This window comes from Gasterosteus aculeatus, chromosome 17, assembly GCF_964276395.1.
Source record: "Gasterosteus aculeatus chromosome 17, fGasAcu3.hap1.1, whole genome shotgun sequence".
NCBI classification, from domain to species: domain Eukaryota; kingdom Metazoa; phylum Chordata; class Actinopteri; order Perciformes; family Gasterosteidae; genus Gasterosteus; species Gasterosteus aculeatus.
In genome coordinates, this window is record NC_135705.1 from 11,137,423 (window position 1) to 11,150,671 (window position 13,249).

Below are 13,249 nucleotides of genomic sequence, written 5' to 3' on the forward strand. Positions count from 1 at the left end.
ACATAATCACTCCGACAACACACGCACACAAGCGACAAAGCAGAGACACCCGGGGGAACTCATGGGAATCTCTGAGTGGAGGTTGATACGGAAACTTTCCGCTCATTGGGAAATAGCAAGAAAAGGGAAGGACAGTTGTCCACTTAAATATATTGGTGTGTAAAATAATTTCTAAAATGTGAACCAAAGAAAGGTCCAGGATGTAAATGAGAATTCTGCTTACAAACCCTTTTAGCAGGTGTGGAACCGTCATTGAAGTACTGAAAAGCAACAATTAATAAATTGGCTCCTTAAGACTGTGCAATTCATAATATTGTGTGTATTGTAAGAACAATAATATTTATAGGGATGTGTTGTACTAATGAAATTTGTTTAATGACGTAATATGTATACGTCAGCATTATTTAGACTAATAAAAAGTGAGGAAAGAAGCTAAAACAGAGAGCTTATTATATGATATGTGATCATATGACGCGGTAACGTAGGGTTAATAGGATGGAGAACAAATAATTACACTACAGTCTACAGTGTCATCTTGCCACATTGCCACAGTTGTGGACACCAAAGGACAAAGCATAATTTAAATACCAAACCACTCTAATTAAGTATTTGCCCTTAAGTGCTACTTTCCTAAAACAATTTCAAAACTATTAATTCAAACAAAAGTCACATTTCACCGGCTGACATTTCAAAGAGAACAACGGGCGAGTCACTCATTTCAATATTTAAATATTCATCACCAGGCTGCGATGGAAATTATTTGTGTATCATCTGAGCTCATATTTCTCCCAGAGCCTCTCTAAACATCTTTTTATATCCCCGTTAGTTTATTTCTGGCCTCACGTTGGTATGGTGCCGGGACAAACATCGCCATCCCCCTGTGCGGATGCTTTTTCAGTGGGTCAGGTCAGTATAATAAGCACAAATTGATGGCGGTGATGTTATTGTAACCCCTTTGGTTATTTGGCAATGTAGCGAATAGGGGGAGGGGGGGGGGGGCATCGCATTGATAGGGGTGGCTGATGGGATAAAGAGGATGGCTGTATGTACATTTGACGCTAGCATCCGACTCCAGCCACGAAAGGAATCTTGAAATGGAGCTCAACCTAAATACCATGAAAACATACATATTGCTGCACACATTCACACACACTCCCCACATATCCTTCTCTGTGTGCCGCTGTGGACTGTGTGTGAGTGTGTCTGCAGGGGCATCACAAAGATTTGAATTAATCATGAAATGCAACCAGGCTCATGCTAGTGTTTCCTCTTCGTTCCTCATCCTCTGTTTTATGTCTTTATTTATTATATTTATTATATTTGTCTTTATTTATTTAGAGATGTCAAAACTACCCATAGCAGGCAGCTTCTCCAGACTTCTGTTTATTGAGACATATTCATCTCGACGTGCTGTTAACTCGTGTTCCAATAGAGGCAGGGTTAATAGTGGGATGAGTGCACACACAACTCAACCTTAAGATGCACTTAAGAGGCACTTTTATAGCCGCTGAGAATCCAGACAGCACAGAGCACACTGGAGGTCAAGTGACACATTTTGTTGTCCGTGTCACACTTTTGTGTATGCATAACACAACAGGTCTCAACAGATTGGTCTTGTGTTTTAAAACTAAATAATGTAGTGAGGAAGAGAATACAGCTAAACATAAAAGATAAACAGATGAATGTAGGATGACATAAGAGAACAAGCTGGGTGATCTCAGCTACGACAGCAAATGGAGAGGCGAGGGGACTACAAGTCAAAAGGGGGGCGGGGTTCTCATAGCTGGAGGCAGGTCTGAAGATCTGAGAGCAGACTGAGTTGTGCTGGGGTCCTGAGATGGGATGCAGGAATGTCACACACTCTATCAATGAACTGCCTGTGTGTTTACCAAAGTGGCGACTGAGGGAAAATGCTTTGGGTCATCGCCATTTGGGCCGGATGTAAAAATCTACTGCCCTCGGCCCCCGGCGCTGTCTGATGTCCACTCAGTCTGGTTTGGAGAAAGAGACCTGTTTCAAGGCAACCACAAGCCTCGCCCCCCCCCCCCCCCCCCCCCGTCCTCCTCCCAGCCACAGCCCCATTTCCTCTGACACCCACAGCAGGGCTATAAATAAGTTGGAGCCCTGCCCTCTGAGATCAACCGGGGCACTACAGCAGACACTGAGACAAGCGCCTCATCTCGCTCCACTCAACAGCAGTTGAGATGAAGGTGGACTTTAAAGTGCTGTCAACAGTGGTGCTGAAAGGGAGTTTGACCAGTATGGAATCTGTTCTTCAAAGACGGCCTGATGAGGCGTCGCACCTTTAAACCGACAGCCACTACTCAAGAGACTTTGAGCAAAACATCTGCACCAGCTCCATGGCTACTGTTGGGTAAAGGCAGACCACAAACTACAGTGTCAGGGATCAGTTAAGTACTTGCGCACTCTGCAAAACCCTTTTCATCAGTCCCAGCGTAACAAGACCAATAATCTGCAGCCATTGAGTTCATGTTGACATCATGTTTGTCATCCATGTTAAGCGCATCAGCGTGCTAAAATTGCTAACAATTTAACAAGATGAAACAACTGCCATCCAATAGGATGCATGGAAACCATGAACGTATGCACCAAACCCATTCAATAGTCAAGACATTTGCACCAAAATGGTTAATAACAGGCATTGGGATCCATAGCCATGGCGTTGCGAGCACGGCTAAGGGCTAGTGGATACTCTATTGCAGAATATTAAGCGATGGATGATTGCCGTTAGTTTAGAATGTCCTAAATTTAGATTATCTTCAGTTAAAAGAGGGGGGGGACCTGTAGTTTAGTCTACAGAAGATAACGTGTACTTGCACCAATGAAACGCCTTTTTTAAAAGAGAGAAGTTGATCCCACTCTACCAGATAGATAAAGCTTCATTACCTTTTCAAATATTTAGAGAAGGGAAGTTTATATGAGAGCAGGATAAACAACCTGAATTGTGTGTAATCTATCTCGACATTGACGCCCACTTTATACAAACTGCATCTGTTCAGAGGGCCACAGACCGGAACACCACTTTGTCATCGACCCACAGCTACATTGCTCCACAGAAGGCCAAATAATTAAACACCGGAAAAGCTGAGGGTTGAAATTGGTAATTAACAATTGAGACCAGTCAATAAAGAGTATAGTCTTGGACATTTTCTTACATTCGGCGGCATTGCAGACCTGATTAATTCCCCCAAAAATTCTTACAAAACAAAACAAGACCTTTGGCCACTGATCAGACAGCAAGCTCCCAGAACAAAGCCAAATGGGAAGACCTACAGGTAGAGACTGATGTAGAGCAGAGAGACAGCGGGGCGCGGGGACTAGTTTGCTGACCTTTGGGCTTCCCCGAAGGGCCAAAAAACAAGTGAAATGTCTATATTAGTCTGTTTAGCTGCAGCCAACCACCTCATCATCCTCCTACACAGCCCAGGCACAAACGCTTCAGGGTTTTGTAGTGCAAGAGAGTGAGAAAGAAGGATGAGGGAGGGAAAAAAAGTTTTCCAACATGACATTTTACAAAACAGAGGAAAAGGGGCCCCAGCTGTGCCTCTTAAATAAACCTTTCTATCCGAGTTTGGAAGAGTTGAGGCAGTCGGGCCATGAACAAATTAAACAAAAGTTCAGACAGAATTTCAACATCATTACCACAGAGAGTGGACAACTAAGCATATGTGTATTTACATAGCAGACACAAATACTATAGCAACAAGAGTTAAAGTTTAGAAGAATTAACATCAAGAATGTGCTCATGTCTGGTGAAAGTTGCCAAGTAAAATGGGGCTTCGTCATGCAGGATAACACAGTGCTGCCTGTAACTTCTTCTCGTTGACGGTCAGATCGACCCACAAACGCAGTCAACACACATGAATTTAATGAGGAGCTCTTTGGACGTCTGGCAGAGATTTCGCAGAGGCTCAGGCCCCGAGCGGGTGTGGGGGCCACGACCCCCTTCGCTTCCGCATGAGGATTAACCAGCAGCAGAAGTTGGGTACGAGGCAGAATACCACAAGGCCATCGTCAAATCCCTTTGCGCCAAACACTGCCACAGCACACGCTGAACGTATAGGCCGCACAGGGAGGGCGATGACAATTAAGCCTACTTAGCATGCTGCCGAGGGGGAACATATTAAAGGAGATTACGTGAAATTCTTTGGTGCCTTTTCATAAGACTGGTACAAGTTTCTAGTGTGACGCAGGAGCTGTTTGGAATGAAAAGCGACTCTCTGGAACCTCGTCACATATTCACTATATGCATGTGCATATACAGTAAACGATGTGCTTAATGTTATGCAGACATTACATTTGAGCCTTAAGTTTGCTGTCATTAGATACGTTTGGAGGGCTACTGATATGAAAGTTAGAAGCAATTTCAGTGAAGGAGCTTCTAGAAAGTGTCACTTTCTGCCAATAGAGTGAAAGCCATTAAGTTCATGTTGATATAGGCTGGTTAAGTGTGAAAGACTGGAAACAGCTAGCTTGGCTCTAGACAATTCGCCTAGCAACCCCCCAGCACCTCTTAAATGTCACTAAAAGACAAAAAGTCACCTGGTTTTCTAAATTTGTACAGAAAAGGGATTGTGAGTTTAAGAGCTATGGTTTGTCATTTCAACTACACACCCACCATTCTTGGGCTTAGGCAGAAGTCAGAAATAATGATGGTGGGTCTATGTGAGGAGATTTCTGCTACAGAGTAAAGGGAGAATGCCTGCTTGGGGGATTGGTGTAACAATTAGACCTAGGTTAAGGTTGTGCTTTGTGTTTAGGATTAGAGGTTTTGGGAATAAATCTAAAGCACTGTTGAATAGTGACCTTGATGCTGATCATGCCTGTCATTAGGAATGCATTGTTTCATGTGGAACGTTTGAAGGGACTTCTATTGTGGGTGTTGACTTTTCTTCCTACATTCTTCTACAATAGGTGTGAGTCTGCTCTGACGCCTGTAGCAAAGGCTTAAATGGATGTGTATGAATGGATTTGTTGTTGGGTGATGATGAAAATGGACTGTATTTTATCTGCTGAACCAAAAGGACATAAATACATTTTAGGAACAATATTGAATAGATGCATATGTATAATATACAAATATCCTTCATTGTGCATTTCGCATAACAAACAATCCTTTCAGACTGACACAGTGGAGCGAGTTAAGCCCGTGTGTGCTGTTGGTGTGAACGCGAGTCATGCAACTTGACCCTGACACTGCCTGGCCTCGGCATTACAGGCCAAACGCGGATTCCTGATACTTAAATACAAACTGGAGATACTTTAGGTGCATTATATACAGTCAAAGATAACCAATACAATTAAGTTGAGCAATTGTTGACGTCCACACTATAAAAGTGATAGCGACCAGAGGAAGCACTACACAACGTCGACTACACAACGAGTTTAAACGGCGATGCCTTGTTTCACATTGGCTGAGCCAGGTTTTTAATAACGATTATTGGGATATGAATGTTCAAAACCTGGCTGAAAGATTGATGAGATAACACAAACAATACGATATTACAGTCCCACCTGAAGAACACGTGAAGGACTGCTGCTTGGTGATAACAGCTTCATCCCTGATGAAGTTTGGTATGATACAACTTTCTCTCTTTTACTGTAAACTCTTACTGGTGCAGGTCAATTTAACATTTTTCTATTGTATCAAAGTGAGCTACTGATAAAAGGATTTACAATACATTTCAGTGTTTCAGACTTCAGATTTAAAAGCAATAAGGTGAGTATATTTAAGCAGCCTATATCCATGATTTTTTTACTATTTTCAGCAACTGACCAAAACAAGCAATGAAGGCATGGCTCATTTTTGGCACAATACGTTGAGTTGGTTGAGTTGAACTATTCGCTTGCCACAGCAGGCTTTGACTGTCATTCACCTTCTGTTAATCTATAGGGAAGTCTTATTGTTGAAACAAATAAGAGACGATTTGCTAAGCTGTAATATTGGACGGAGACGCACAGTAGGAAAAAAGTAGGAATGACGAAGCAATTTGCATGTCAGCGAAAGATAACAACGCCTGCCAGCCTGCAACTTTAGCTCGCTGATAAAGCAGGAATCGGCTGAGGAGATGAAATGTTCGCAAAGGAGTCGCATCAAAGAGTAAGTGTAATGTGGCAATATTTTGTATTGCCTTAATCATTGGAATATTTGGATCGGAGTGGGTTAATCCAAGAGTTAAGGTGGTGTCGATGTTTTAAATAAAGTTTGCTCCCCAGTTTCACCCATCAACACAAGAGGTGCTATGTCACAGCTGGCTTCTGCTGCCCCAGGCGGCAAAAACAAATCAGTTATTGCAGGTTATAAAATAAAAAGATGTGTGTACAGTGGTCATTGTTGGCAAACAATATGTCATCAGCTCAAACGAAAGCAAAAACACTAATAAGGTAAATATAATTGTTTTAACGTTTAATAACGCTAGACAACATTTGCACGGTCCATCATCTAAGTCATGCAGGATGGATTTTTGTCCCAAGACAGATAATAACCACAGAGTAAGACATATTTTCCAGCTTATACAGCCTCCACCTCGGCATCTGGCTAAATCAAAGACTTCTGGCGAGCAGGGCCTAGCAGTTCTCTGAGCATGCTTGTATGGATTTTTTTCCCAGCCTTGCCTTCGTGTATTGGTTACTCCAATGTCAAAAGTTGTCGGCTAATGTATTATGAATATACACATGTGTGTTTTCTGTTCATGTTCTTTCTGAGGGCCTCCTAAACCACATTCTCTCTCCGATCCTAAATTAGCTCCAGATATCCAGAAATCCAGATAGTGTCAGTGGCTCACTACTCTAAAGTGGGTTATAGGGCTTTTATAACAGGCCTGGCAACATGCACCGTGAGTACTTTAGCTATAGTACAGTGTCAGCTTTCAAAGACCTCAGCGGTGTTTCCAGGCAATTTGGAAAACGGTCTATTTTTTACCAGATTAATAATGTATTTTGAATAACATGTTGGACTTTAGTCACCTTAGTAAGATGGTTGCGGCTCTTTCTTGTTCATCGTTATATGAACTGTGCAGGCTACTAACCCTTTGTATATCTATGTACACATCTCTCCATTCAGTATCGAGCTGCATCCAGGAGACAGCGAGCTTAGCTTAGCATAGAGCATTTCCTGGAATCACGGAATGACATGGAATATCATTTTTTAATTCGTGCAAAAAAACAAAGTGTAAAAAACAGAACAGAGATGTGGCTTTACTCTGGATTGTGTGTGGGACTATTCCTTGGCTGTAAGCTGTGACTTCCTGGAGTCTCTGCTTGCTCTCTGGGAGTTCCAAGGTGGATCTTGATTCATTCAGGCTGTTTGTTTGTTTTTTGCTAAGGTTAGCTTTTCTGGCGGGCTACATTTAAAATGCAATTTACTTTTAAAAAAAGTAATAGTGGAGCACTTACCAGTGCTTCTAGTATTTACAGACAATTACAAATAGATATATTCAAGGTACTAAGATGTCGCATTATGTGTGCCCCAGTAAAATCGCCATTTGCGGGCTAGTTGGAAATCTTCAGTTATGCACTGACCTAAACCAGGAATTTGTAGTCGTGTTAAAGACACTATTTTTTGCATTAACTGCTTTTTGCTAAGGTCAACACAAACAAGGACCTACCAAATATTCCATGTTTTCCATATTGCGATCAGTTGTCAGCAAACAATGTGGATCACCCCAATAACAGCCAAATAGCTTAAAACGTTCCTCTTTTATTTTCCTTATCGTTAGGGCTGGCTCAGGTAAGCTCGGACCAGCCCTTAGTTAAGCTGCTATAGGCTTAGACTGCCGGGGGACACACCAAGCTCCTCTCTCACGCTCTCTTTCTACAATAATTCATGTTTCATTAATGCACATGACTAATTCAGCTTCTTTCCCGGGAGTTTTTTTTTTGTGCTTTCTCCCCTAGCAGGTCTCCGTAGATCATAGTTCCTCCTGGACCCTGGTCCTGACACCTGCCGTGGCCCTGCTGACACCTGCTGCTGCCATCATCATCATTATTATATTAAATATTAATCATATTACTGTACTCATAAACCAACATTACCCTCTCCTAAAGTCTCTGTGCTCTCCCTCCCCACAGGATTCTGTGGATGGTGGTTCTATCTGATGGTGGTTGCCCCTGCAGTGGTCCTGCTGTGCGCCTGGCTTACTACTCACAATTACTTGAATCATTTCTGTCATAGGAATTGCATGTATTATACATTGTTCATTCTGTACACATGGCATCCATTGTAGACTGTCCATCCCGGGAGAGGGATCCCTCCTCTGACGTTCTCCCTAAGGTTTCTTCCCTTTTTTCCCTCTTGGAAGGGTTTTTTCATTTTTTGGTGAGTTTTTCCTGTGCCGATATGTGGGTTTCGGGACAGAGGATGTGGAATGTGTACAGACTGTAAAGCCTTCTGAGGCAGATTTGTAATTTGCGATTTTTGGCTATACAAAATAAAATGAATTTAATTGAATTGAAATACTGGGCCAGTTCAAGGCATCCACCAAATGTTACTGCAGAGAAGACGCCGAGCTTATTAATAAAAGGCAGGCGCCAGCGCAATGAATGAGTTTAACATTTAAGGCAGGAATAAGGGAACATGAGAAGCCAGGCATTTCAGATGGAATTAAATGTCTGAATTGTTTTGACTAAGTTGCGGAATCCCGACCTAAAGCCTCAAAGAACAGCCCTGTCCATAAGGGAATAGTAATCTCATTTTACAGTTACGTTACAGTACTTTAATGAAGTGAAATTATTGCAAATTCTTTCATTAGGGCCTTTTCCAGTGGGCCCCCAATTAGCAGCGCTTTCTGAACAATTTGAGGCTGTTTGTGGAGGTCTCCGTCAGGGAAACAAAGAGCGGTTTGGACCCAATTAAACTCAGGGTTTGTTGGTGGCCCGGGGTCTTTGTGCTGGCTACAGTACAGAGACAGTGAGAGAAAATCCTTAGAGGTCTAGAAAATGGAAAAAGACAAGTTCCAGGCAAGTCTGAAAAAACTCTGTACTCGTAACATGTGTAGTTCAAAGGGCCTTACAAATTAAAGGGGCAATCAAAGAGGTTAAAAAAGCAATTCAGCCGTGTTTGAAGGAAAGCAACATACAGTCTAATTCCCTCCACAACAAATGACGCATTGGCTAAAGTCTCGGGAGGTTTTAACTACACAGGACGCCGTAGAAACCAAAGCAGTTGAGTAAATTTTGCTTTTGGTAATAATAATTCATTCAAATTTCCAGATCTTTGTTCAAGACGCTCTCACAAGCAGCAGCCTCTGCGTGAGTAAAGCCAACGTTTCACAATGTCTTATGTTATGCTGCACAGGGCTGACTCATCAAATCAAGGCATTAAAGACTGAGAGGGAGGACAACTTCACTGAAACAATAAAAATATGTCATGGCACAAAAGATTTGCTTTAAAGCACTTTCTGTGGACCCAAGTGAGGGAAAAACTACATGCGATTGCAGCCTATCTGAGTCTATATTCACAGTGGTAATTTAAATGAATTTTGCTGCCTGAGAACAAAAACAGCACTGGGTTTTCAGGTGCAGTGGGATGACTTTGAAGGCCGAGGCAACCCTTTATGGCTCAGAGGAATCTCACAAAATGCAGCTTGTGGTTTAAATCAGTCAAGCGTGTTAAAGTCCTAATGAATCCAATGAAATGTCAAACTTAGAACACTGATTATCTTTAAAGCAACAAGTTCTCCTCGTTGGAGGCATGTTGTTGCTGTAAAAGTGATCTAAAAATATACTTTGCATTAATTTACAAGTAAGATACTCCCAACTGGAAAAAGAAGTATTATATCACAGCAGAAATAAGCTCACATTCCCTTTTCACCTGCAAAGAATTTAACAAATCCGTCTGCAGCAACTCCCCTTCGATAACGCCCTTTTCTTTTCTTACCAAACAGAGGAGCGCGTGAGTGGGACTGTGAGGCTTAATAGTTTCCAGAAGTGGCTCCAGTCTGTGGTCACAGGGTCGTAGGGGGGAGCTGTTTTGGTTCACTATCTGACTGCAGATCGCAGTATGAATGTTGGCATTCAGGGGGGGGGGGGGGGGGGGGTCCTGTGCATCTCAGGTGATAAGATAAACAACAGTGACGCAGCGCCAGCAGCTCTAAACATATGAAATTATACCGGAAAACCTTCATACAATCCACATAGATGGGTGTGTTGTTCTAACAAAGCATCATTCAGTTGATAAAAAAAAGCAGCAGCGAGTAACACACACTTTGCAACACCACAGACCCAATTTTGACTTTGACTCAGAAGAATAGATGGAAACATCCCAGTGTTGTTCTGTGGCACGACTGCTGACATCACATCAGCACACCAGTGAGATCCGCTGAATGTGAACCGACTGAAACACAGAGACATTATGTACACTACGGCCCCGCAGAAAGATGACTTTCTTTAAAAGACATGACATTAAATCATGTATTGTCCCCTCTCGGCCACGCAGGCCATTAGAAGTAATGCATCTGACTGCTGAGTGCATGGATCTGTAAACAAGTGCTTCAAGCAGGTACTTGGGCCTGTAGGCTACAGTTCCCATCACTGACTGGGAACGTGTGAGAGCTGCGCGTGAGCTGCGCAGGGCACGAGGAAATGCGCGTTCGCCGCTGTGACATTGCGATGTTCACATGTGGCACTTGGCAGACAGACGAAAACCAAAGTCCGCGTTGCTCGGTCAGTCCGCCGGGCGGTGGTCCCTGCAGGGCGCAGACCGCTCGCCCCGCACGCGGACCCCCGAAACACAGTAAATGCTGTAGGCATCAGCATGCACACACCCGTAGGCTACACGTTGTTTTTCTTAGCCTTCTATACATTATTAGGGGATATACAATATGGAAAAGGAAAAAGGAAATCAGCCCTGCTTACCATCAATAGCCCTGGTCGGAGCGAATACTTCCAAACTATGCAACAATCCCAAGAAAAGCGATCCGGTGGCCAACACGTTGGCCGCGGTGCGCAACATTGTAGCCTATGTTAAAAGAATATTAGTCATCAATCGCCTCTTGGTGCTGTCAAGCTGCAGGTATCAGACTGGGCGACGATGTGTAACCGTGCCCCGGCGGTGATGCTCCTCACTGGAGATCTGCTTTCTCTGCTTGCGCAATGAAGCTGACAGAGATGCTGCTGTCTGCCCACTCAGAGGATTTTTAAAATATATATATATATTTTTTTTTTGTGCAGGATTTTCAAGGCAAAACAAAGAAAAAGAGAAGCCGAGGCTTCTCCCAGCCCGGGGTTTTCTTAGGGGCTCCTTGGATGCATGGACAGCCCTGCCACAAAGGCTTAGCAGGCTGAACGGAGCATCAAGCTAGCCTGCCTCGCAGTGGAGACGAGGGAGAGCTGGCGCCTTTAATCATGCAGTTGTCCGTCTTTTGTTCTCCCCTGGTCGGGTGAAAGAAGCCGCAGGAGAAAAAGAATCCGTGGATCAAGCGTTGCTCTCCTCCTCCTCACCACCACCTCCTCTGCTGCTGCTAGTCGCAGATTGAGGCTGAAGCCGGAGCTCAGTCAGTCAGTCAGCGGGCTGAGTGACGTCGCAACAGCAGCAGCCCTCCCCTCTCTCAAGAACCCCCACGCACACACACACATGCACACACACACACACACACACACACACACACACACACACACACACACACACACACACACACACACACACACACACACACACACATGCACATATGCACACACGTATACACTCCCCCCCATCAAATTATACACTCTCCATAATCTTACTGCAACAATGCTGCGGATTCTTTCCTAACCCCAGGCTGTGCATGAAAGGGCTATTCTATGTATTTATTGTTAGTTCTTTCCCCAATTAACCTGCAAGTTATTTGCATGTTGTTTGTGCTAACGTTTACCACGGTTATGTGTACGTTAAGCGTACTGCTAAACAACCACAACAAGGATAAGAATAATGACGATAATAATTGGAAATGATGATTTCTTCTCGGGTCCCACAGTGCTATAGAGCATCTAACGTCAGTATTGGTCACTGTGAGGGGTAGATAAAGTACCTATGTTTTATAAAAAAGCAACCTCATCCAATTAACTGTTCTTCAGATTTGTCGATACACAATTAATCAAATTACTTCAACAGTAGATTTATGAATAATAATAGAAAATCCAAACATACAACACAAAGACGAATCAAACCAATAATATGCTCATTGATGCAGTGAAATAAGAACAGAACTTGACCCTGGGTTAGAAATGTGCAAAGTCAATCTCACATCTAAAAATCAGGGAAACCATTCCCTTCATTCAAAAGCAATTTAGCATCACCGTTAAATAATGTAAAGTGAAAACTGCATACCACATTCAATATGCATTCGCTTTCTGGATCCTCATTTACGTTTCAATTCGGCCATAATATTGTAGGTAGGGTTGGATCCAGTTAGATTGAATGACTTATTAATTCTTAAAAGGCCACTGTAATGGGAAGCAGCAATCTGGCTCCCAATTTCAGGGACTGTCTCTTTCAAGGATGCAGCCTTCATGGTGGCTTCAGACGACATTATTGTGGCTGAAGGTATGTCCCGCCGTAAATGAGGTGAAGCATCCACAGATTCCACACAGCATCATATAAAAATCCTTCCCTCAGTCTCGAGAGGATGAACAAGTGATCAGCATGCAAATTACATTTTGGATATTGGATGCTGTCAATTATGTGACATTTGGGGGAGAATTAGGAATAACTCTGTTTTCATTACGCATTTAATCCAGAATTACATCAGATATTGATTTAGTCCATTTACTCACCTTTTTTAAAATACCACGCTGCCAATAGACCACACATGGAAAAGGTTTCTGAAAAAATTATAATAAAAGTGCAGCAAACAAAGCAATTCAAAGAGCTTAACACAAGAGAAGGCCTCAAGCAAGCTGTAAAAGAAAGACAAGACAACATGACACGAAAAAGAACCTGTGCTGCCTCCATGACATCGAGTATTAGCAGTGTTTTGTTTTCTACTGAGGTACATGAAAGACAAAACCAGCAATAAGACTATAAGACTCTTATCTCTCTACTGCCATGCTGATGACACCAGAAGACAGGAAGTTACAGATACTTCCAACTGAACAGCTCAAAGATTAAGGCTCTGTAGTAACTCCAATGTTACGTACCTTATCCTGTTTGCCTTCTACGAACAGTTCCCACAATGTGTCAAATATGTTGATGTACAGTTAGGCTCGTAAATCTCCAAAAAGACCATTACAGAAATACTCTATATCCTCTTAA

The 13,249-nt window shown here is 42.8% G+C and overlaps 1 protein-coding gene across 4 annotated transcripts in view; it reads right to left on the reverse strand.

Moving 5' to 3' along the window:
• The window catches only part of LOC120835292 (low-density lipoprotein receptor-related protein 1), a 72,205-nt gene extending 60,586 nt beyond the window's left edge, over positions 1 to 11,619 (reverse strand). For all 4 annotated transcript variants that reach the window (XM_040204087.2, XM_040204085.2, XM_078092132.1 and 1 more), the window contains exon 1: positions 10,876 to 11,619. In XM_040204087.2, coding sequence (XP_040060021.2) covers positions 10,876 to 10,972 — 97 coding nt within the window. In that variant the 5' untranslated portion in view covers positions 10,973 to 11,619. The remainder of the gene's footprint in view (positions 1 to 10,875) is intronic.
• Positions 11,620 to 13,249: the final 1,630 nt, after the last annotated feature.